General features: G+C 41.8%; 1 protein-coding gene across 1 annotated transcript in view; it reads left to right on the top strand.

The window, feature by feature from the left end:
- MALRD1 (MAM and LDL receptor class A domain containing 1) overlaps window positions 1-26,342 on the top strand; it is a 954,719-nt gene that overhangs the window by 571,316 nt on the left and 357,061 nt on the right. Inside the window, exon 31 of the mRNA XM_029587045.1 lies at window positions 1,492-1,620. Within this exon, the coding sequence (XP_029442905.1) occupies window positions 1,492-1,620 (129 nt within the window). The remainder of the gene's footprint in view (window positions 1-1,491; window positions 1,621-26,342) is intronic.

Below are 26,342 nucleotides of genomic sequence, written 5' to 3'. Positions count from 1 at the left end.
TCCTGGAGCGATCTCCTGGTCTCGCATCGTCGGCTTCCAGTATTCAAAATGGTGCCGATAGCCTTTGACCTTACTATGTCACAGGGGCTACCGGTGCCATTGGTCGACCCCTGTCACATGGTATGAGCAATGGACGGCTGGCGCCATCTTGTGCTCCTACCATGTGACAGGGGCTGACCAATGGCACCGGTAGCCCCTGTGACATAGTAAAGGCAAAGGCTATCGGCGCTATTTTGAATACTGGCAGCCGACAGCCCGAGTGCAGGAGATCGCTCCAGCACCCCCGCTGGACCACCAGGGACTTTTGGCAAGTCTTGGGGGGGGGGGGTCAGGAGGGTGGGGGGTTTATTCGTTCAGGATTTGTTGCATTCGTGGAGTTCACCATATGTTTCGCAAACACACAAATGCAACGAATAGGGACCTATACATTGCGGATTGTGCATTCGTTCACAACAAATGCACATCCCTAGCCCCTGATAATAGCTAGTCTGAAACTGTGTATGGGAAGTATGAAGATACACTATCGGCCAAATTTTTAAATGGCCACGAGCGGAAAAAACGGGGGGTTACGCACTTGGCCAGGCTTTGCACACGCCACGCGCATTTTCAAAGGGGCCCAGCAACGTGCATAAACCCTGTTATGCTCCAAAGTTCCGGGCCCAGATAAAGGGGTGGTCTGGGGGGGACGAGGAGGGGCAGGGCTGGAGGCGGCTGGTACAGTGGCCATTTATCACTGTGCCAAGGAAGCACGCGCAAGTTGCTTCTGCTCCAATGGAGCAGTAAGCAAAAAAAATAAAAAAAATAAAAGATAGGCGAAAGGGTTTAGGCAGTGGGGAGGAGAAGAGAAGAGGGAGAGAGTATGGGTAGGGGTATAGGGAAGTTCCCTCTCAGTCCACTTCTTAAATGGACGGACTGGAAGGGAACTGGGAGAGGCTCGATCTTGTCACCGCGCATACTTTTCTAAAATTAGGCCCCCTGTACCCATGCACGTGTGGATTATAAATTCTGGCACGCAAGTGCATGCGGGCCACAGATTTTATAACATGCGTGCGCCAGCACGCACATGTTATATAATCGGTACATCCATGTGTGCGTGTGCACCTTTTAAAATCTACCCCATATGAGTAGATAGAGTAAGGCAGGACCTTGAAATATAGCTGGCCTATTTTGTTGGTTTAAATATGAAATGCTGATGTTTGACACTGTAAATAAAAGCATCTAAGGAAAAAACCTTGATCGCTTATTTTTGTGACATAATCACATTCTGTTAATTTGTTTTTAAAAAGTTAAGAAACAACTTTCTGTATATTTAGGTCTAAAATGTCTTATGTGTTTGCTTCCCACCCTGAGACATCATTAGAAAGTTGGGACAGATAACATCTCTTGGAAAAACTAAATTACTAAACAAATTATGTGAAATGATTAGATATATCAAACAGGGCCTATATTGATTTTATTAAAATATTAATGTACTTGTTTTGTTTTTTTCAGTTGGAGAGAAACCAGGAATATGTCCAGAAGTTACAGATTTTGTATGTTGGAACAAAAAGTGCATTGAATCCCACTTCGTCTGTGATTACAAACCAGACTGCGAGGACAGCTCAGATGAAATGGACTGCAGTAAGTATCTCTCTCCACTACGTCCAACTTCAGTGTTTTTTTCCAGCCTCATAATCATAAGAAAAACAAACATTATGAGGTTTAGGGTTGCTAACAGGGTCCTGCTTTTCAGGATGGGGTGGTCCAGTCCTGGTTTTACCCTTTGCTTGCACAGAGTTTTATTTCTAATGTTCCTATTGATTTCACCGTCCACCCTAAATGCCTTTATTGCTTTCTCACATCAAAAACCTTTTTTTTTTGTTATGTTTCTTTTGAATATTTTTTAAAAACATTGTGAAAAGTCCATGATACACCTAAATGTAAAACGTCCACCATCACACTAAAAATCACTCAAATGAAACATAACAAAAAAAAAAAGCTTTTTGATGTGAGAAAGCAATAAAGCCATTTAGGGTGGACTGTGGTGCTCATGATTAAAAATCACTAAGGGTAACCTGGATGGTACCTTGAAATAATTTTATGAAACATCACTTTTCTCCCTTTAAACGTTTTTTTTTTGGTCTTTCAAAACCTTTTGGGCTTTATACAAAAAACGTTTTTGCAAAACATTTTGGGTGTGAAAAGCGATGTATGAATAAGAAGTGGGTAAATAGAGATCAACATTTGATTTATCAGAGTAATATAAACTATTGAAACAAAAAAATAAAAATAAACAAAAAAGGGTAATGTGGGATATGCAGTGACATATTATGCATGTGCAGCAGAAAAAATGTTATTTTGTTTTAAAATTAATTTCATGGAAACCCTAATTTGTTTCTTTAGTTTCAAAATGAAAAAAAAAATAAAATAAAAAAAAAAATATATATATATATATTAATGGCAAGCAAAAACAAATCAAATAAAAAACTAAAGTCAATGGGGGAAGCATTCCAGGTAATGTTTAGCCTATATTGGGCTCCAAAATAGGGTTGTCTAATCAAAACAGAAGAAATCAACAGGAGGGGGAAAGAACTCCAAGGCACCTAGAAAGACTGGGGCTGGAAAGTGGCATGAATAGCCTAGAACTCCGTAAAGGGGCCAAGGGGTACCGGCATTGGCAGGATTTCACCAAGTCACTGTAAGAGGAGCAAAGAAGCAGGAAAAGTGAGAAGAGCATCCCAAAGCTCAAAAGAGGGCACCAGCAAAAGTGCCATGAACCCCTGATGGCATCTCAAGTGGCAAACTGGCACCAAAAGTGGCATTAATATCCAAAGACAGTATGAAGGGGGAACAAATAAAAAACAGTGGCAGTAAAACCACCAAGCAAGGCACTAATAAAGGGGTGAAGCAGCACAAAGAGGGGGTTCAAGGTTTCAGAGCACCATAAAGTTATAAAGCAGCTCCCCCAGACTGGCAAGGTGTTAGCTTTGAGGTATGCCAGCAAGGCACAGTGGCAAAGGAAATTCCAAGGCATAAGGTCTGGTCATGGAAGCAAGGTTGAGTGTCACAAAGATCCCCAAAATGCAGGGTGGAATTTAGATTTTTTTTCGTCAATAAGCAGGCTGAATTAGCCATGCTGCATGGGTGACATCATCAGGTGGCACTAGGCGGAGCTGTCTCCTACAGCTTTGAGCTTTTACCCTACTGGACATGCGCGATACTTCCCGCACAAATGAGCATTCTAGAAGATTGCTCAATTTTTTTTGTACACTCATCACACGGATGGGAATCCTTGTCTTTCGATTCTTGTCCTCAGCTTTTCAAAAACTCGCTTCATTGACACCCAAACAGCAATATTCAGTGTTACACCATGGCTCAGAAAAAGCCCTCCAGATTCAAATATTGTAGTTGTGGCCACATTGAATCCATCACCGATGGCTACAACTATTGCTCTTTATGCCTTGGCCCAGATCATGGCCAGGAAAAATGCTGCAAATATGGTAGAATGTCTCCAAGGACGCAGAGGCAGTGAGCTGACAAAATCACACAGCTTCAGGAAAAGAAGTGCCAGCTCCAAACACTCCTCAGCCTCCCCATCTTCTTTGTCGGGCAAGGTAGGAGACTATGGTAGGTCAGCAATGTCCTTACCAGGGCAACCGTGTCATCCCAAGGCTCAGAAGCACTAGCCGGCTTCTGTGGGAGTGCTTCAAATGCCATCCCATGGTGTTCACAAACAGTGGAAAGATTTGCCATCTGGGCGCAGCTTGACTGATGGAGTGTCAAATAAGGTGCCACATGGCATGGGAGGTATGGAAGGCCAGGGTACATCACCACTCCTGGTGCAGAATATGCCACAGAAAATGCCTCATGTGCCAAACATGGCACACCATGTGCCACTGCTGATGACCATGTGCTGAAGACAATGCACCATGCATCGTAGACAGTGCTCCATGCACCAAAGACAGCATCCCATGCACCGAAGATGACACACCATGTGCCAAAAGCCTGTGCACCATGATCCACAGCTGATGCACCCCATGCCGATGACAAAGCACTCGACGCCAACCACGACGCACATTGTGTCAACATCAATGCTGCACCACAAACCAAAACCTAAGATGACGCAAATAGCACACCTCAAAAACTACAAAAGTGAAGAATAAATCTTCAAACCAGGGCCATGGATCAGAAGGAGCCCCTCTGTTAAAAAGAAAAAAAAAAGGATCATGGAAGAGGAGACTCATACTTCTCAACACCTGCTCACCAGAGCCAGAGTTCCATATGAACAGGAACAAATCCTCCAAACAGGATAATCCTGGACCTCAAGTTCCCTCTCCTCCCACATCAGGATCCTCCAATGAGAGCAACCAACAAACCTATTTAGGTCCCACATCTTTAGGAGAAAATACTCTCTCCTTGGAGTAGCAAGAGCCAGTTCTTCCTAGGGGATATCCATCCCCACAAGATATACTGGCCACAACAATCCCAACTCCAAGACTCCCAAGAGGTGTGTATTCTTCTTAGGAGACAGTGGTCCAAGTTCCAGTGGAGGCCCATGGACCTTTTCTTGCTTCTAGCATGTGGCAACAAGATCTTAGGCTCCACATACCACAACCATGCTCCATCCTACCACTAACACCAGTGCCTGCACTGGATCAGGAACACATCATGGACATGAGGAACCTACCCTTCATTCCCCTAACAGATGGTCTCAGCAAGCTGTGGAAGATCACTGACATTGTATGGAAGTTCTTCTCATCCCTATTTCTGCAAGCTCAGCCACCAACCATTCCTCTCGTATATCTGATTTGACTGGTGGTGACCGAACCAGTGAGGCTGAAAGCACCTCATTGCCTACACCAGTTTCTTCAAGGACAACAGGGAGGAGCTACTCCTCCTTTTGCACTGCCACTCTCCCCAAGATCAGAAATACCCATGTTGTCATCTCCAGGGGAATCCCCAGGAATGTTGATGGGCATACTGTTGGACCCACCAGAGGAACCATCAGACAATGCCTTTCCTCCAGAGGACTTGACCTATCTTCGCTTCATTGAAAAAAAGAGTATGGCTCTAAAGGTCAACATTCAGAAAGACCTGGAGCCCAGGGCAAAGGTTATAGTCTCATTCAGTACTCCAGAAATCACTCACTCATGAAATTGTGGGAAACCCCTTCTTCGAGGATCACTGTGGCTCATAATCTGGACCTTTTGTCTCTAGAAAACACCGTGCTGCAGAATTTTTCATCTTCCCCATAACTCTGTAGTCATTGAGTCAGCTATGAATAGAGCAAATAAATTCAGGCTCCACTCTAATTCGCCCCTGGGAAGGGATCATAAACTATTGGATGACTTTGGGAAGAAAGTCTTCCAAGGTTGCATGCTATCGACCCAGATCCAGCAGAATCAATTTTATATGATGCAATATTTGTATGACTGTTTACAGTTGCTAAAAGCATTTTTCAGAACTGAGGAGGGCCAACCAATATCTCCACAACTCCTTCATGACATGAAGGTGGGTCTCGGACATCTACTGAGGGCAGTCTATGAGGGATTCAACCCAGTGGCAAGAATGTCAGTGGCCTCAATAGTAGCATGTAATATGGCATGGCTGCAAGCAAGTGGCATACAGGAGGATGTCCACGACAAGTTGGCAGATCTCCCATGCCTAAGTGACAACCTTTTCTGAGAGAAATTAAAACAGTCACCCAAATCAATGTTCCTTTCAAGCTCTGTTGATCCCCCTTCCTAGTTTAATGCACCCTGTTCAATGTACTACTATACAAGTTCCATGTAAACCGATATGATGTTCCATGGAATACTGGTCTATAAAAGCTATAAATAAATAACTAAATAAATCAGAGATCAGAATATTGCAATGCAATCCCTCTCCACTTGAGAAACCAGGCATCTATGTCACGATGCTTCTAACCATTCTACAAGAAGCCTTTTTTCCAAACTAGGCCCTACTGGCCTTACTAGGGCTATCATCAACCCTTATACCAACCGGAACATTCTCAACCGATGTCTTCCCAACCAAGAGGAAGACAAAGAGATATACGCCAACAAAAATAACTGCTGCAATCAACGATGAAACTGCAACATAATTTTTTAAATCATCAGCATGACAGCAAATGATACTACCGTAGTATGGGGCAGAATTCAACATTTTGTAACATCATGATTCCAAATAACGGATCAATGGGTGTTAATATTTCAAAAGGGTTATCGCCTACATTTCTAGAGCCAGCCTCAAACACCCCACCTATTCTAACTTCTGCTTAATCAGTTCCAACTAAGCCTTCTACATCTGAAAGTGCAATTCCTCCTAAAGCAGAAAACCCTACAAGAATTAGCCTGTTCTCTGTTCAGAGCTATTATTCCAAATACTTCCTCATTTCCAAAAAATTGAGGAGTCTCTGACTTATTCTAGACCTCAGGGCTCTCAACAAACACCTGCACCGTGAAAAGCTCAAGATGACCTTCCTGGGCACCATCCTGCCTTTCATCTAACCATGGGGTTGGATGTGCTCCCTAGACATCAAGGATGCTTATGTTCATATACCTATGCATCCATCTGCGTCGGACGAGCGTTAGATAGGCGCTAATCCCCCTATTGTATTAGGGGGTGGATTAACGCCTATTTAACCGGCATCTGGCAGCGGGTTAAACAGTGCTCTCGGCTGAGCACAAAGTATTACATTGGCCCCAAAAAATGGTAACAGTTTTGTAATAGGTCAATAATAATGTAATTCAGCTGAGTTGGCACTACAGTCACAAATTACTGAGAAAATAGGGAAATGTGTAATGTCCTCAAATCATGTTTCATAGAGTATAACTTTAACTACCATAGCAGGCCAGTTAAAAATAATTTTACTTGTGTGCTAAATAATATCACTTCATCCAGCAATACACAACGGGGTACATTTTAAATCATATGCGCGCATGTCCATGTGCGTGCGGTTCCCGGCACACACACACGTGGACGTGCTGATTTTATAACGTGCGCGCACCGGCACGCGCACATTATAAAATCCATTGGCCGTGCGCACATGTGCACTGGATTTTATAATTTGCACACACATTTGTGGGCGGCGCGTGCAGGTGGGGGTGTGAATTTTTGCAAATTTTGCGTGGCGATGCAATGGGACCTTCCCCAGATCCTTCCCAGTCCACTCCAATTAAGAAGTGGACAGGGAGGGAACTTCCCTAACCCCCTGCCTAACCTTCCTTCCCCTTCCCTTCTCCTCCTCACCACCTAAACTTAACCTACCTTTCACCATTTTTTAAATTGTCTTTCTTACTGCTCCTCAGGAGCAGAAGTAAGTTATGTGCGCCGGCCGGCTGCCGGTGCATGCTTCCCCAGGAAAGCGGCTGATAATAACCATTGTCCCAGCTGGCCTCCGTCCTGCCCCACCCCGCCCCTCCCCACCCCCGCCCCGCCCCTTTTTAGGGCCCTGCACTTGTGCATGCATCGCCACTTACGCGCATGGCCGGGCCCTTTTGAAAATGCATGTAGCAAGTGCAGGGCCTGGCCACGCGTGTAAGTGGCGATTTTTACGCGCGCCGTGCTTTTAAAATTCGGCCTAATATACATCATATTAGTACTTCATGCTTGTCTTTTTCAGTTACATCATGCTTGTCTTCATGCTTGTCTTTTTCAGTTACAATGTAAACCGAGATGATATGCAAATTCTGCATGAATCTCGGTATATAAAAATGTTAAATAAATAAATAAATAAATAAATAAATACTTTAGAGAGACTTATAGAGCAGGTCTGGTATTGAAACATCTGATCAATATGCACTGTTAGCTTTCCTCCTTCTCAGGGTTATGTTTGCAATTCGCAGAAAAACAATATTTTAGGAAGCAGTGTCTGCCTCAGCATCTTTTTCCTCAAAATTTGCTTTAAATTTTCTATACTGCATAAGGTCACATTATGAAAATGAGATGTTGAGATTCCACAGGGAGAACAAATTCTGAACTGAGCCATCCATTTTCAGAAAGCAACACTGGGCTGGGGAAAAAAAAAAAAAGAAAATTTAATTTAGAAAAATCATATAGATGCAGCATGCGTCATACAGCACACGCAATGTAATAAAGCTGCCAGAGAATCTGCTATTTAGCTTGCAAGTTCTGTGAACACAAGGTAGGTTTGACAATGTCTTTATACATTCTAGAATAGAGTGCAAATGAATCATGGTGAATTATAGTAATAAATCATCTGGAATGAGTTCCACAAAGTTGAAATACTCTTTTCTTGGAAAAATATTTCATTCCTATGTGCCCAAACAGAATTATCCATTTGCCAAACTGTTATGAAATATTCAGACACTGTCATAAATATGGGATTAATGCATCAAAACATCTAGAGGGCAATTTTCCTACTTCCTGTGGAAACTTTGTACCTGAGGGCCTGCAAGCTGATTTTCAAAGGGAAACCCTCTACAGAGTTTACCTTTGAAACTATTGATTTTGGGATTCTATGCTGTATATACTTTTCAGGTGCAATGTCTGCAGCACAAGGAACACACAGGAATTCTAAAATTAAATACCAGCATGCCCACGGGGAAAAGTACATAGTATCAGGCCCAAATTTAGGTATAGCTAACATATGCATATGCCTCCAGTGGGCCCAGATGAAGAGGAAAGCATCGGAAAACCAGGAAGTGAGAGGAGATGCAACATGGGAACCAAGGGGAGATAGGAAGAGGAGCCCTGCACCCTTTGATGATTTTTAGGTGGAAGGAGGGCCCCAATGCTTATGGGTGCCTAAGTTTTAAATTTGGCCCTGTGCAACAGACTTATTTTTCCCTACATGGCATGCAGTGATATTCAAAGCTTCCCCCCCCCCCCCCTGGGGGTTAACACCTGTTTATCTGTAGAAATCCTTTTGAAAATGGCCTCCTTAGTTCAAAATATTATCCAGTTGATTTCAAACAAATAATCTTGCTAAAAAGAACATAATTTATTGTGGAAATATGACTAGACAATCTAGCCAGGCACAATCACTTCCTTAGTGGTTGGTGGGTGTGTATGATGTTCACCGATGCACACATGCACATCCCACTGATTGAAGACATTCTCCCTTAAGTATATTATATAGAGCGCAGCCTCATGGAAATAAATTCAGTATTGAAAAGATCATTTCCAGTCTTCACAGTGAAAATTTGTGACTCTCTGCTCCTAATACACCAGCAGCAGATGCCCTAGTTCTTTAAAATGCCGTTAAAAAAATCAATATCTCTAAGGATAGAAAACATTAGGGATGTTCAGAGCGACGCCATACGTTGCATTCGGGATTCATATTCGTCGGGGGGCAGATACATTGCATTCGGCAAGGGGGCCCCCTGATACATTTATACGTTAATTCTTATTCGTTTCTCGGCTAAAATTAAATTAACTACAACCTCCCACCCTCCTGACCCCCCACCCCAAGACTTACCAAAACTCCCTGGTGGTCCAGCGGGGGGTCCGGGAGCCATCTCCTGCCCTTACCCCCTCGGCTGCCGGTATTCAAAATGGCGCTGATAGCCTTTGACTTACTATGTCACAGGGGCTACCGGTGCCATTGGTCAGCCACTGTCACATGGCCATCAGCACCATCTTGTGCTCCTACCATGTGACAGGGGCTGACAATGGCACCGGTTGCCCCTGTGACATATTAAGGGTAAAGGCTATCGGCGCCATTTTGATTACTGGCAGCCGACGGCCCGAGTGCAGGAGATCGCTCCCGGACCCCCGCTGGACCACCAGGGAGTTTTGACCCTCCTGACCCCCACAAGACTTGCCAAAAGTCCAGCAGAAGTCCGGGAGCGACCTCCTACACTCCATCCATTGGCTGCCAGTATTCAAAATGGCGCCGATAGCCTTTGCCCTCACTATGTCACAGGGGCCCACGGTCGGCCCCTGTGACATAGTGAGGGCAAAGGCTATTTGGCCCTGTGCAACAGACTTATTTTTCCCTACATGGCATGCAGTGATATTCAAAGCTTTTTTTCACCCCCTAGGGGTTAACACCTGTTTATCTGTGGAAATCCTTTTGAAAATGGCCTCCTTAGTTCAAAATATTATCCAGTTGATTTCAAACAAATAATCTTGCTAAAAAGAACATAATTTATTGTGGAAATGTGACTAGACAATCTAGCCTTTGCCCTCACTATGTCACAGGGGCCAGCATAGTGACTTACTGAGGGCAAAGGATATCGGTGCCATTTTGAATACTGGCAGCCAACGGCCGGAGTGCAGGAGGTCGCTCCCGGATCCCCGCTGGACTTTTGGCAAGTCTTGTGGGGGTCAGGAGGCTCAAAAGTCCCTGGTGGTCCATTATCACATCAGAACCTTACATAGGGGCCTACTTTTCTTAGCTGGCACGGGCCTAATTCCTGCTCTCTCTGGCCTGCCATACAGTTCAATTAAAGACACTGGGGTGGGGCTAATATTTTGCCTTTTGAGCTATGTCAAACAATTGAACACTGAAGGAAAAATGAGGCTCATAAACACAATGGGGTACATTTTCAGCCACTGGGCCACTAAATAAGTTAGCCAGAAACACCTATCTGGCTAACAACCAGGATATTCAGTGGCGCTGAATATACTCAGATATAACTATAGGATATATAGATATATCCGGGTAACTTTAGACCAGAGTTAGCTGGTTAGGTTTACTGGTTAAATACACTCCTGCCCAGAATGCCTACCATCTGCCCCAGGATTGCCCCTGACATACCCAGCTAAATTTTACCTAGATAAAGCATTATCTGTCTAGAATTTAGCTGATAAATTACCAAATATTGCGGCGACTTTTCAGTTATCCATCTAAATAGCTTTTGAATATCTACCCCACTGATCGTAGGTTTTGGAGGGAAAAGGATTTGCCCAGAAGGAATAATCACTCTATATTTCTCAGTAAGAGATAAACAACAGAAAGTGGAGTTTGTTGTATTGGAAAGCATTGGATGGGATTGTTAGAGCAAGAGGTATTTTGGGGGGGGTATGTAGAAGGGGATGGGGGAGATGGAGGAGAAGAATCATCTGTTCAATGTGCTGCAGCAGTCAAAAAAGCAAACAGAAAGTTGGGAATTATTAGAAAGGGAATGGTGAATAAAACGGAAAATGTCATAATGTCTCTGTATCGTTCCATGGTGAGACTAAAGAGGTTAGGACTTTTCAGCTTGGAGAAGAGATGGCTGAGGGGGGATATGATAGAGGTGTTTAAAATCATGAGAGGTCTAGAATGGGTAGATGTGAATCGGTTATTTACTCTTTCGGTTAATAGAAAGACTAGGGGGCACTCCATGAAGTTAGCATGTGGCACATTTAAAACTAATCGGAGAAAGTTCTTTTTTACTCAACGCACAATTAAACTCTGGAATTTGTTGCCAGAGGATGTGGTTAGTGCAGTTAGTATAGCTGTGTTTAGAAATGGATTGGATAAGTTCTTGGAGGAGAAGTCCATTACCTGCTATGAATTAAGTTGACTTAGAAAATAGCCACTGCTATTACTGGCAACGGTAACATGGAATAGATTTAGTTTTTGGGTACTTGCCAGGTACCTATGGCCTGGATTGGCCATTGTTGGAAACAGGATGCTGGGCTTGATGGACCCTTGGTCTGACCCAGTATGGCATGTTCTTATGTTCTTATGAGATGGGCTGGTCAAGGCAAGGCTGGATGAAGTGGGCTAAGCTGAGCAAGGCAAGGCTGGAGCACAGGAAGGCAGGAGCAATCAGAAATGAAGAAGAATGCAGGAGCAATCTGGAACTCAGGAGCAACACATACTGCTCAAGTCAGGAGACCCGTTGCTGAGGTGAGGTTGAAGTATTGGCCAGGCGCTTATGTGGAAGAATTGTTGACATCATCGGTGCATGCTGGCAGATGTCTTTGCTGCTTCAGGGCCTTTAAAGTGTGTGCAGTTGCATGTGCACTCACCTAAGGAGAGCATGGCAAGTCCAGAGGCCGGGTGTCTGTGTTTGCAGTCTTGTCAGTGAGTGCAGTCAGTCACGAGTCTGACCTGTGACCGGCCAAATGTAACACCTTGCTTGTGGAAATACAACATGACAACCTGATTTTCGGTTTAAGTCAGGTTGCTCTTTCTGCAAAGCAGATATGTCAAGGTTGATAGAGTATACCTGATTACTCTCAAATGTTGAAGAGTGGTTTAATAATGACTGTTTTGAGGCATCTAGAATCTTTGTGTTTGAAGGGTTTCAGTATGTGATGAATACCCTTTAGTGGAGGCATCGGCTGCCAGAATTACTTGGTAAGGGAGCAAGCAAAGAAGGGCTTTCTCCATGGGAACTCACTGGTGTAGCTACCACTGTAGCTCTCATTTCATAATTGTCATGATCTGCACTGGAGACAGCCGTGGTTGAGCTAGTTGATCCCACTGACTACTTAGATCCCACTGGATGCAGTGGATGTGAAGAAGAGTCAGCAAAACCACAGGGATTGCCACTGCCATATGACCAAGTACTGCTATGAGTTACCTTGTAGATGACTTAGGTGCACTAACAGAGGACAAGGCCATAGCAGAGAGATTAAATGATTTCTTTGCTTCAGTTTTTATTGAGGAGGATGTAAGGTAGATACCCATGCCATAAGTATTTAAAGGTGATGATTCAGAGGAAATTAAACAAATCTCAGTGAACCTGAACATAAGAATATAACATAAGAACATAAGATATGCCATGCTGGGTCAGTCCAAGGGTCCATCAAACCCAGTATCCCGTTTCCAACAGTGGCCAATCCAAGTCACAAGTACCTGGCAAGTACCTAAACTTTAAGAACATAAGAACATAAGAAATTGTTATGCTAGGTCAGACCAAGGGTCCATCATGCCCAGTACCCTGTTTCCAACAGAGGCCAAACCAGGCCACAAGAACCTGGCAAGTTCCCAAATACCAAGAAGATCCCATGCTACTGATGCAATTAATAGCAGTGGCTATTACCTAAGTAAACTTGATTAACAGCAGTTAATGGACTTCTCCTCCAAGAACTTATCCAAACCTTTTTTGAGCCTAGCTACACTAACTGCACTAACCACATCCTCTGGCAATACATTTCAGAGCTTAATTGTGCATTGAGTGAAAAATAATTTTCTCTGATTAGTCTTAAATGTGCTACTTGCTAACTTTATGGAATGCCCCCTGGTCCTTCTATTATCCTTCTACTATTGCTTAATAAGTACCATAATAGCAATTTATTGATTTTTCTAAATCTTTTTTAAAGCCAGATACACTAACTGCTTTAACCACCTCCTCTGGAAATGAATTCCAGAGCTTAACTATGCACTGAAGGAAAAAGAATTTCTTCAATTTGTTTTAAATGAGCTACTTCCTAACTTCATAGAGTGCACCCAGATCCTTCTATTGTCTGACAGAGCAAATAACCAATTTAATTAACTTGTTCAAGTCCTTTCATGATTTTGTAGACTTTTATCATAGCCCCCCTCAGTCAACTCTTCTCTAAACTGAAAAGCCCTAACGTCTTAACCTTTCCTCATAGGGCAGCTGTTCCATGGTCCTTCTCTGCACTTTCTCCAGTGCAGCTATATCCTTTTTGAGATGCGGTGACCAGAATTACACATAGTATTCAAGGTGCGGTCTCACCATGGAGCAGATACAGAAGCATTATGACATCCTCTGTTTTATTTGCCATTCCCTTCCTAATAATTCCTAACATTCTGTTTGCAGAAGATGTAATAGAGGAAATTGACAAACTAAAGAGTAGCAAATCACCTGGACTAGATGGTATACATTCCAGAGTATTGAAAGAACTGAAAAATGAAATTACAGACTTATTATTATTCTGTAATCTATCATGAAAATCAGCCACAGTATCTGAAGTTTGGAGGGTGACCAATGAAACACCAGCTTTTAAAAAGGGTTCCTGAGGTATTCCAGGAAACTATTGACCAGTAAGCCTGATGTCAGTGCTGTTTTTCCCCAGACTGTCATGGGCAGGAAAAGAAAGGGGAAGATTATTTTTCCCTCAACTTCAACTCTGGTGAGTGGTCCGATGGACTCTGATTTAATTTGTTTTAATCCTATTAGTGCCTCTCAAGATTCTTTGGATGCTCTGTTGAGCCCAGAGTATCTTCCACCACATCAATGTCCCAATGTCCACATTTGGAACTGGTTGAGATGGGCTCTAATGTTGGCATGGAGTCCCCACGGAAACATTCGGGAACCTTACCAACTGACCCCTTTGAGCAAGGTTTTCCACTTCGATCTTTGATTCAGTCTCCTTCTAAGTTGAACACAATTGGGTCTGATGATCTTGCTCTTGTTTTCAAAGGATTTTCTAAAGTTTCCAAACTTCCTATTCCTCAACCGGTTTCTGTGGCTTAAGCTTCCTTTCTGATAGTGCTTCTGAAGATGTTTCTGAGCCTAAAGAAACAGCAATTGTTCCCCTTTTGTAGGAGATAAGCATGTTTTCCAGTTGAAAAAATGAAAAACATAACATGATCCTCCATATAAGATGGAAGACTAAATGACATCTTTTCCTTGGATCAAAAATGATGAATAAGATTTAAGATGGAGGAAAAGGGGTGAATTATAGTTTACATCATACTAATTACTAATCAATATATCTTTGGATGAAGGAATAAACCCCATCCATGATTGGCTCCATGAGGTGATGTCACGTTGTCATGAGAATATGATGCAAGGAAACCAGTAATCAAAGAATAATGTATTGATTGGCTATGTATGTGTGTAATGAAAATGAACTGCTTATGTTTGATGTGGGCAGAGCAACTTGTTTTGTCATTTTTGCTATTAGAGCTGTGCTATTTGAAATAAAACCATAGAAAAGTGGAAGTATTGGTTTCATGTGGAAGTGTTGGTTTCAAGTATTGGTTTCAAGTGGAAGTGGAAGTATTGGTTTCATGTCAGATTTTCTTGGTCATCACTCTGCTACTTTAAAGAGTTGCTCCTGGAGACAGACCAGGCAGCTTTTATGCTGACCAGCTTCTTTTTGGAATTCTGGGAAAATAACCAAAATATATATTTGTTCTGTTTATTAGTGTGATTTTAATATTATGAATGATGTTTTTATATCTCTTGATTTTATTTCTTAATGTTTTGCAAGGAATGTTTCTGTTTTCCAGTCAGGTTTGTGATTTCAAGTACAGTTTTTGTTGGCATCTTTCTATTTATACTTTATGGCCTTTCTATTCTGTATTTGGTTAGGGTCAGTATTTTAAAGGTCCAGTTCTTATGTAACTTTGATTCTTGCTATGAAAATGATGGTGTTTATCACTGGCTTTTATGGTATTATGGTAATCTCTTTCTTAATTCTGTTTTATACAGAAGTTTGCTCTATTAATTTCACTTACATGCAGAAATTGGCTTTGATTGTTCTTGCAGAAAATATTTTTTTAATTCAGATATTTTATTGTTGTAACTGCTGTTAGTAAATTAAGTGATTATTTTAAGGGATGGACTTAGCCAATGTTCCCTTTAAGGAATGGGTTGCTCTGAGCATTATACTGATAGGCTTTTTCCATCAAAGAAAGTAGTGCTCAAGGGTAATGTAACCAGATTTTTTGATCAAGAGCAGAATTTTTCCACATAGCAACTCAATCCTTAGAGTGAACTTTGCTGATCACCTAAATATAGCATGCTAAAGGACAATAATGAGTCACCCCCATGGAGTTTCCACTATGTGTGGGACTGCAAACATTTTTGAAAGGGAATCTCCTCACTGAGTTTTCCTTTGGAAATTCCTGCAGTGAGTGGAACATGGATTGTAAAGTTCTCATGTACTTTGCCAGAAACTAGGGAGGTGCTTTCATTTCAAACAATATCACATACCCAGAGAGATCACACATATATTCAAATTATCAAAAATTTTTATTAGAAATCACAAGGTGTTTTCCCTATCTAGACATTTAAAATCTGAACTCACACACTCATTCATCAATCACACTTCATATAAAAACATACACAAATAATGTTCACTGGTTAATTGAATTACAATTGATTATAATCAGTATCACAACATGTCATATTATTTTTATATGTATCCGAACCCTTCTCTTATTTATCCAATTAATTATAATCATATAACAATATCGCACATGTAATGCTATTTGTCCAACAAAGGATCTCCTTGTTTCGCCTAAATAATCAGGCTTCCTCAGGGACTAACGATATCCTGTAGCTGGTTGTGTCTCTCAAGACTTGAAATCTAATTCCTATACTCCAAAAACAAAACAAGAGTATCAACATCCATTATCAACAATAAATTGCCAAAAGTAATAGGCGGTATATTAACCTGAAGCTTACCTTTAAAGAGTCATAGATATTCATTAACCTCCATTATGTCACCAGTGTGAACCAAGGTAATAGCTACTCCAAACACTTTCCCGGGTTTGCTTTAAACCGCTACTTTTTTACATCTGCAATAGATTAACAGATTTCTTAAAACTTCCATTCCTTTTATATATATCCCCTTTATTATCTTTATAAAGTGAATTTTACTCACGTCTTTCAATGATATCAGTCGCAACAGGACAAAACCGCTACCCATTCCAATCCTTTAAATAACCTTTAATTCCAAATGTATCTAAAATAATCCATTTCAGGAACCTTGCGGATTGTGCTTCATTGTATCTGTTTAAACATCAATAAACATGATTTCAACAATTACTTCCTCAAAACAAACTTACCATCACTCTACCGCACTCCTACCACAAACAGATCACCGCCGCCATACCTGCACGTAACCAGACGCAACGCACTGCATCAAAGATGGAGTATCAATCTTGAATACTGAAAACTTTATATAGCTGCTCAAAAAGCAATTAGATTCTATTCAAAAGAATGCATGCCACTCAATTGCCTCATTTAAACCCGATGGAATCATAGTGCGCCAATTAAAAATGAAGCGCTGTTCTATCTTTCTTAATGCAGCAGACAAGTCTCCACCATGTTTTAATATTACTTGTTTCACAACAAAAAATTGTATATCCTCTACAGAGTGCTGCTTCAGAACCCAGTGTTCTACCAACGGAGCATGTTCTCGACGTGTCTTAATGCGACTTCGATGTTCCACTATTCTTGAGCGTATTGAACGCACTGTTTGGCCCACGTAAATCAAGTCACATGGGCAAAGTATTGCATATACCACACCACTCGAACCACAATCGAATCTCCCCGGGATCTTATAAGGGTACTTTAAATGGGAGTGTTCAAAAAATTGGCACGCCATTACTAATGAACAAACTGAACATGTGCCACATCTTGTCTGACCAAAAATTTCATCCGAATCCACTAAGTTTTTATAATTTAACTGTTCACGCAGTGACTGGCGCTTCTTCATAGCGAAAATTGGTGTCTCTCGAAATCGGGGGTTAGTTGCCAAAATATGCCAATGTTTTAAAATAGCTTGCTTTACATTAATTGATTTTGCAGAATAAGGAATAGTACAAATTGGCCGAGTCAATCTTTCCTTGGTGTTAGACAATAATAGATTTTCCCTGTTCGAATATAATGCCCGTTTGTATGCTTTTTTCACTGTAGACTTGCTATATCCCCTTGCCAAAAAACGATCCGATAACTGTTGTGCCTGTATTTTAAATTCTGTTGTAGAACTACACAGTCGCCTGTATCGCAAAAACTGACCTGTTGGAATATTATTTTTAAGTGTTCGTGGGTGAAAACTCCGATAATGCAATAAAGTATTGCGATCTGTTGGTTTTCTATGTACACTGGTGATTAATCTCTGCTGATATTTCGATACCTGCATATCCAAAAATACAATGGACCTTAAGTTTTGGGTCACCGTGAAAAACAGATTCGGATCACTAGAATTCAACAGATTCACAAATCTCCCCAAATCAACCTGATTACCCTTCCAGATGAAGAACAGATCATCTATAAATCGTTTCCAGTATACAATATTCTGGAATAAAGGTGAACTATAGATGAAATTCTCCTCGAAATTGGACACATAGAGGCAGGCCGTACTGGGGGCCAATGGAGACCCCATAGGGATACCACTAACTTGTACAAAATATTCGGTATTATAACTGAATATATTCTGAGTAAGTGCTATTTCGGCGATAGTCAACAAAAATTTAAGCCTACGTCTAGAGATGTCCATCTTTCCCAATTCACCTTTAATAATAGCCAATGCTGCCTGCTGTGGAATACTGGTGTATAAGGAGGTTATATCAGCTGTTACCAGCACCCAATCTTGTTCCACCTGCTGTAACACCGTCAACGAATTAATAAAGTCAGTAGAATCCTTTATGTATGATCAGATTAACAGTACACTAGGTTGCAATAAGTGATCCAACCACTTTGCAATAGGTTCTAATACTGTCCCGATTCCAGCCACTATAGGGCGGCCTGGCGGGTTAACCAAGGTTTTATGTATTTTAGGGAGAATGTAAAAATGGGCAGTAACCGGATGTAATACTACCAAATACCGATATTCCTTATCAGTAATAATTTTTTCTTTCAAAGCATTCTCCAAAATATCATTAATTCGTAAATGTAATGAAATGGTGGGATCACTTTCCAACCTCCTATATGATCTCTCTGTGTGATCTCTCTGGGTATGTGATCTCTGGGTATGTGTGATCTCTCTGGGTATGTGATATTGTTATATGCTAGTAGAGAGTTTAGCTATAAAAAAGTTGTTCCCTCTGTAATATTACCACTTCATTTCAAACAAAACAGGAGAAGTCAACAAGATTTCCTATTTCCTTTAATTTCATGTTGTAAACAAAACAAAAAACGTAAACAACATCTTGTTCATTTTTGTTTTGTTTACAAAACAGCCCTCTTTCCTCTGCTGACTCCAATCATCACATAATTTACAAAAAAAGCTCCCAAGCTTGTCCCCATTCCCCTACTCCGACCCAGTCTAAGTAAATATGCCCTAAAATTTGCATCAGAAGGTTTCCAGGCTTATCTCCATTTAGATCATTTGGCACCATTTTGAAATATAGCACTGATGGGACAGGCGCGAGAGGGGACAGCTCCTCTCCAAAGCTAGGGTGGTCCAGGGGCTTGGAGCCAAGAACAGTGGGATTTCTTTTGTAAATTTTAGGGTGCTTTTTTTCAGTTGGGTAGGTGGATCATTTTTAGCATGGCCTGTTGAAAAATAGCACACATTAAAAAACTAAAGTAAGCAAAACAAAAATGATAGAAAAATACAAACCCATTCTCTGAACTAGAACAAGATTTTGCGGCTTGCATACCCCTACCAGAAACTACTGGCATAGATTCAAAATGAAATCTCCACACATAGTTTCCCTTCCCGTCCTAACTCCATCCCTTTTCTCAGCAGCTAAAAGTGCACGCATTGATAACAGTGCATATTCTGTACTTTTACCCATACGGAGGAAGAGAGGCAAAAATCAGACTCTGTTTTTAAGTGAGTAAATACGTTTATCCATGAAAAATGTCTGATTATTGCCCCCACATTTTATTGCTATACACTAGTAATGTGACGAGGTCATTTCAACTGGTAGGCTTTTGATTTGTCAAGCTGAATTGTCTATTTAAAACAGAAATATCAACTCTTTCTTGTTCACTGTGGTTTCAAAAGATATTATAGGTCAAAGATCCACACTGAGGATCCATGTGATTATAGCACAGAGGTGCTTAATAAATCTGGTCCACAAAAGGTGCAAATAGGTGTGCTTTTTGGATAACCGAGCAAATTGTGCTTGATTCTCAGGGTAAGTATATTCAAACATGCCAATATTCATTGTATCTATCCTGAAAACCAGACCTGTTTGCAGCCATCAAGGACTATGGTTGTTCACCCCTGTTCTGGAGCCACAGATTGTAATACTTCTTGTTTTTCATTCCTAACACCTCATACATCAATTCAGAGCATAATTTGAAAACTTTCAAGGGAACTCCATCTAAGTGAACAAATGTTGGTATGCAGGAAGAAAAAGAAACCAAAACAGCCCAAGTTATTTGTGTTGGAATGAAGAATCACATACTATTGGTCTAGAAAGAACTCATTCACCTCATACTAATCACTTCCAGGGCTGAAGTTTTTAAAAACAAAATGCTAGTATAGTTCTTTTTTTTTTTTTTTTTGTACATTTAAAATGCATGTTATATATCATTATCTATCATAATTGCACAACAAAGAGTATAAAATATGCATAGCTCATTGGTTGTTATACCTACCATAGAACTAAACTGAACTGAAAAAACATGAAAATAAAATAAAACTAGAGTCAAAGACTAATTTCTCCATCCTTTCATTTACCTGAATGGTTGTAAGCTTATGACATGCTGCTCTTTTGTTGGCCAGCAGGTGTCTCCATCAGAGCAGGACTCTACTTCACAAGAGCGTAGTGTATGCTGCAATAATGAAGCATTAATGCATCCTAGAACGTGGCTACTTATAAAGGGCCAGATGTAAAAAGGCTTTTTCCATAACTTGTCTACAGGATAGCTCTTTGGAGCACCACTATATCTGCGCAGATGAAAAGAAGGAAATATACATTCACTGGACACAATACAGAAAATAAGCCTGCCAGTAACCAGCTTTGTTTTCTGATTCCCTACTTATCTGCTTTAATAAATTGCCATTTCAATGACCTTATGTGGGCGTTCTCAAGCATGGCTTGATGTTTCTTTATTGTCAAACTATAGGCCGCAGCACAAAGTCTTGCAGCCTTTTGTCTGTTTGACTGAGGTTGCTACTATATTACTAGTACTTCTAGCCCCAGCCAAACCCTGATTTTTCTTTTGCCATTGCAGAATAGTAACTGCTAGGCTGTTATACACTCCCTCTCTATGCCCATTCTCTGCTGGAGAACAGATTCTTGTATAACAAGGAGACACCAAAGAGAGAAAGCTTTTGCAGCTTTCAAGTATTTTTTCATGTGTTCTTCATAAAATCAACTGGGTACTTTGAGGCAAGAGTGCTTTATTGCCAGCTGCAGCAGAAAAGCTCCAATTAGAATTTGGGAAGAATTCCAAAGCCCAGCTTGGCTTATAGCAAAAGGCACCAATTTATTATATGAAAAAAAATCTTGAAGGGGGATCAGAATGGAATTCAGCAATCAAATCCTTTCTAGATTTTGCATGATGTTGCCCACCTGCCAAAGAATGGAGAATGCTACTGGAAACGAGAAATGTCTGTCTCTGTCCTAGAAATTAATAAAAAAAACCAGGGATTTTTGAAACAGAGAATGTGGAAAATTGGGAAAATTACAGGCCATTAAAAAGAGCCTGTTTTCTACAAAAGGAATTATTTCATTTATTTATTGTGAGTTAGGTCATGCCTTTTCAATGATAGGTCAAGGCGAGTTACATGCAGGTACAGTAGCTATTTCCCTGTCCCCAAAGGGCTTACAATCTAAAGGATACATTTTCAAAGGGTTTTCCTGCATAAAAATGGCTTGTACAAGTGATTTCAAAAGATGCTGAGTATATGTGAACTCAGGTATTTGCATGGGAAAGTATGTACAAATAAAAGTGGGTGTGCGGGGGTGGGATTTAGATGTTTGCATGTACTTTGTTACTATATAAAGGACGTACACGGGAATATCATCAAGAATGTGCAAACACTTTTACACTTGCTATTTAATGTGCCAAATTCAAATTTTCATGGACTATTCTGACTTGATGTTTGGTATCCTGGCTTCTCCTAGTGAGTGGAAAGGGCAGCTCACTAGGAGTAGGGAGAGGGGGGGGGGGGGGGTGGAGGGCTAACTAGGAAATGCTTGATCTGCCCAGAAGTGTGATTGGCTGTAATATTTTTTTTTCTTTTTGTCTGATCCAAAATTTGCTTCTGTTCTTTATGGGAAGCTTTCTGTAGATGGCACTGCATTTTTGAGAGGATGCATGTGAATGGGGATGACTGGGCTTGACTGGAGGGAGGAGTTGTCACTAGGGCCGCTGGAGCTGAATGGGGCTGACTGTGAAAGGGGATGTGTGCCACTGGGGTTGACTCAGGGGGGGTGTGTGAGTAGAGGTGAAGTGACGTTCAACATGAGATTTATAAATGTATGGATACTCAGGAAACAATGTTTGAGGAGGGAGAGTGGACAGAGGAGCCGGAGGTATCCCTTAGAGAGAATATACAGTACTAGGGCACAGTTCTTGGAACTGTCTGAGGAACAAGTCTTGCACAAGTTCAGGTTCAACAAGGAAACCATTCTATGCCTATACCAGTAGTTAGAGCAGGACCTATGCCATTCCACTTGGAGAGGCCATACCTTGCCAGTATACCTCAAAGTTGCCATGGCCCTGGCCCATTTTGCCACCATCTTTTAGACATCTGTAGGGGTCACGGCTGGAATAAGTGAGTCAGCCACCTCCATATGTATAGGTCACTTTCTGGTCAATTTCTCAGGAAAACAAATTATTATAAATGTTTTCCTCGAAGCAAACATCTATAGTAAAAAATTATAACTGACTTCTATCAAATTGCCACCAACCCCCCCCCCCCCCCCAGAACTCATGGTCAAGGGAAAGGTATTATATATCCTAGGGAAACCTTTCAGCCTTGTGCATTCACACACAAACACTCCCACACTACCTAGAACCACACAAAATTTAATTGTGCATTTATAATACATTTTACATGAAAAAGTAACATTCAAAAGTACAGTCTAGCTGGGTTCAAAAAAGGTTTGGAGGAGAAGTCTATTAACGGCTACGAATCAATTATTCTTAGGGAGTAGCCACCGCTATTAATTGCATCAGTAGCATGGGATCTGCTTAGTGTTTGGGTACTTGCCAGGTTCTTGTGGCCTGGTTTGGCCTCTGTTGGAAACAGGATGCTGGGCTTGATGGACCCTTGGTCTGACCCAGCATGGCAATTTCTTATGTTCTTAAAATATCACTTACAACATTTATATTATATATGGTTAATACTGTTTGATATTTTGTAATTTACAGCATTATTTTTCAACAGTGTTCATTTTTCTTCGGTGATTGCTATATTGTATTTAGAGCACTTTAATTTTTACTGGAATACTGTATTAGTTAGTATGTATGATTGTATGTGTATATATATATATATATATATATATATATATATATATATATATATATATATATATATATACACCGTATTTTCCGGCGTATAAGACGATTTTTTAACCCAAGAAAATCTTCTCAAAAGTCGGGGGTCGTCTTATACGCCGGGTATCATCTTATAGGGCACACCTGCTCTCTTACCAGTTTCTCTCAATCACACACACATGCTCTCAATCAAATGCATTCTCTCACTTACACACAGGCTGGCTGTCTCTCTCTCTCTTTCACCCCCCCCCCCCCCCCCCGAGCACAAATGGTAGCTGCAGCAGCTTCCTCCTCCAGCCCCCGCAGGCCAAGAAAGAAGAAACCCATCGGCCGCGGGAGGCTCATGCTGCTGTCTCCTTTCCCGATTACCAGCTCCTTCGACTGCTCGGGGCCGTTCCTGCTATCGCCGCTGCAATTTTTTTCATTCGGCACGGCTTTCTCCTTCCCGCGCACCGCACTGCCGTTGCCGCTGGGCTATCAGCACGTTCAAGCCCAGCGGGAACGGCAGCGGTGCAAAAAAAAAAAAGCTGTGGCATCCGCGGCTGCCCTTTTCTTCTTCCCCCCCCCCCCCTTTGAACCGGAACAGGAAGTGATGCGCAGGAAGAAAGAGCCGTGCCGCGTGAAAAAATTGCAGCGGCGACAGCAGGAACGGCCCCGAGCAGTCGAAGGAGCTGGTAATCGGGAAAGGAAGCTGCTGCAGCTACTATTTGTGCTCGGGGGGGGGGGGGAGTGGAAGTGAGAGAGAGAGAGAGAGAAGCAGCCAGCCTGTGTGTAAGTGAGAGAATGCATTTGATTGAGAGCATGTGTGTGATTGAGAGAAACTGGTCAGCGAGCTCGTGTGTGAGAGACAATGAAAGTGACTGCTCAGAGAGATGACTGATGTGTATGTGAGTGTGAGAGAGAGAAAAAGCATGGAAGTGAGAAATCTGGGTATGTGAGAAAGCATGGGAGTAAGAAGCCTGATTATGTGAGAGAGAGCATGGGAGCGGGAGGGCTGGCTGTGTGTGTGTGTGTGCGCGTGCATGAGAGAGAGACTGGTTGATAAGGTGATGGTGTGTGTGAGAGAAAGAGACTGGTGTGTGTGAATGTGAGAGAAAGAATGTGATTCAGGGAATGAGAAGCCTGTGCACGTGGAGAGTGAGCATGGAAATGAGAGAGAGACTGGTGTGTGTGTGTGTGACAGAGAAAGTGATTATGAGAGTGAGAAGCCCGTATATGTACGGTAAGCAGAACACGGGAGTGGAAAGCCTGTGTGTGTGTATGGCATGAGAGAAACTGTTCAGGAAGGTGTCTGGTGTGTGTGTCAAAGACTGTTTGGGAAATGATTGGTGTGTGAGAGACAGAAACTGGTCATGGGGGCATGACTGGTATGGTGTGTGTGTGTGAGAGACATGGGCCCTAAGGAAGAGGAAGAGGAATAGGAGAGCTGCTGGAGGGGGTAAGGAAAGGTGGCTTTTTAAGTTTATTTTTCTTGATTGACTGCCATTTTAATTATTTAATATTATGTGATGTGTCTGCTTTTTTGAAATATTTTATTGGTGTTTGGAGAATGTTTAATAGTTTTTATGAGTTTTTAATTGTTGGATGTTATTCTGTTCATAGCTGTTTTGAAACATTTATTCTGCTTATTAGTATAGTTTTACAATTATTTATGTGTGGGGATCTATAGCTGCTTGCTAGTTCTGTTTTCCTAATAAGAGGTATATTGGTTTTTAGGGCCTGATATACGGTATTTGTAGTGTTGCCTTTTCATAGATAGGGTTGCTCCTGTTTGAGTGTAAAATTATTTTTTTTCTTAAAAATATGTATAAAAAAGGGGGGGTCGTCTTATACGCCCAGTCGTCTTATACGCCGGAAAATACAGTATATATATATATATATCCCTTTCTGGGGGAATGTGTCCAATTCCAAAGAGCCATAAAATAATTTATTAACCGTGGCTAACTCCTCGGTCTCTTGGCCCACATTCTTTTCCCAAGAGGTGGGTCCTTTCTGTGGGGGTGAAAGAAAACCTTTTTGGCCAACACAGGGTTGGGTAGTATCCCATAGCTGTATGCTACCCTTGCTCTTTGGGACAGGTACACTTACAAACCAGGCTGGACTCTATGGATGGGTGTTTAAATTAAAGTTTACTTTGACTAAGTTCAAAATAATCAAGAGGTGCAACAAATGAAATATCCACTCATTGACCCTATCAATCAAATCTGCCACACTCTACCTAGAGCTCATCCCCCCTTATGGGCTAGGAGATCATCACTCACAGGCTGCCTCTGAGAGAGGGCCTATGCAGAAATGCTGTCTCCACCAAATCTGATATAAATCCTAAGGGCTAGGTGCTAGGACCACACACACACGCATGCATGCACGCACACACTCACACACTCACACACACATTTATTGATAGATTATGACCCAAAAGACAGATAGAGTCTGCAGTCAAGAGAAATGATTTGCTGCCAGTCCTCTTTATGTTTTTGCTTGTAGGTTAAAACTGTGCAAAATAATAGCTTTACCAACAAAGGGAATGCTAGTCTAGAAAGTTTCTTTGTAGCTGGTGGTCATATAGCAGGGCCCATTTAGCTGTTCTCCGTGCCTGTAAGGAAGGTCCAGTGGGTGAGAAGAGAGAAAGCCATATAGAATCAATAGTGACAGTTTGTATACTTTACCTTCTTGCTGGGGATGACAAAGAACATGACTCTGACAGACTGGGACCCAGTGGCCTGAGAAGGCCTCAGTGGTATCCACGAGTGCTCAGGAGAGTTCAGAGGAACAGAGTGTGTCAGAAGAGAACTCTGTGGAATCTGCTGCTGGCAGAGAAGAGCATGAAAGGGATGTGGCAAGAGATGAGAAGTATACCCAGACTTTTTTGGAGGATGGGACCTTCCCCACCTATATAAAACCACATACATCTGATATCTTATGACAAGATGTTGATAAGAAGGAAGGCAGAAAAAGGAAAGAGGCCAGCTTTTCTCCAAGAGATGATGAAGAGGTGCCTTGCACTCCAGCCAAGAGCACATGCCACTGCAAAATGATAGCATGAAAGCCCTGCTTTTACATTAAGGCAGGACACACAGGGCCTCAAGGAAATTCTGCAGGAAGAGCTGCAGGCTGCAAACAGGAGATTCAGAGTATTAGCTGGATGCTAAAGGTGGAATTGCATTCTGTGACTTCTGTCTTGAGGGACATACTTCAGCGGATACCTCCATGCTAGCCACAGCCAGCATGGAATGCTCCCTGGCAGCCACAGATTTCCTGGATGCTGCCTCCCCCTGCATTTTCAGCACCACCATGATGGTTTGTTCCTCCACCAACTGTAGTTCCACCTGCCTGGTGGGAGGCTCACCC

The sequence above is a fragment of the Rhinatrema bivittatum genome, chromosome 2, assembly GCF_901001135.1.
Source record: "Rhinatrema bivittatum chromosome 2, aRhiBiv1.1, whole genome shotgun sequence".
Lineage (NCBI taxonomy): Eukaryota > Metazoa > Chordata > Amphibia > Gymnophiona > Rhinatrematidae > Rhinatrema > Rhinatrema bivittatum.
Note: the sequence above shows the minus strand (reverse complement) of the source record. Positions and strands in the feature narration are given on the sequence as shown.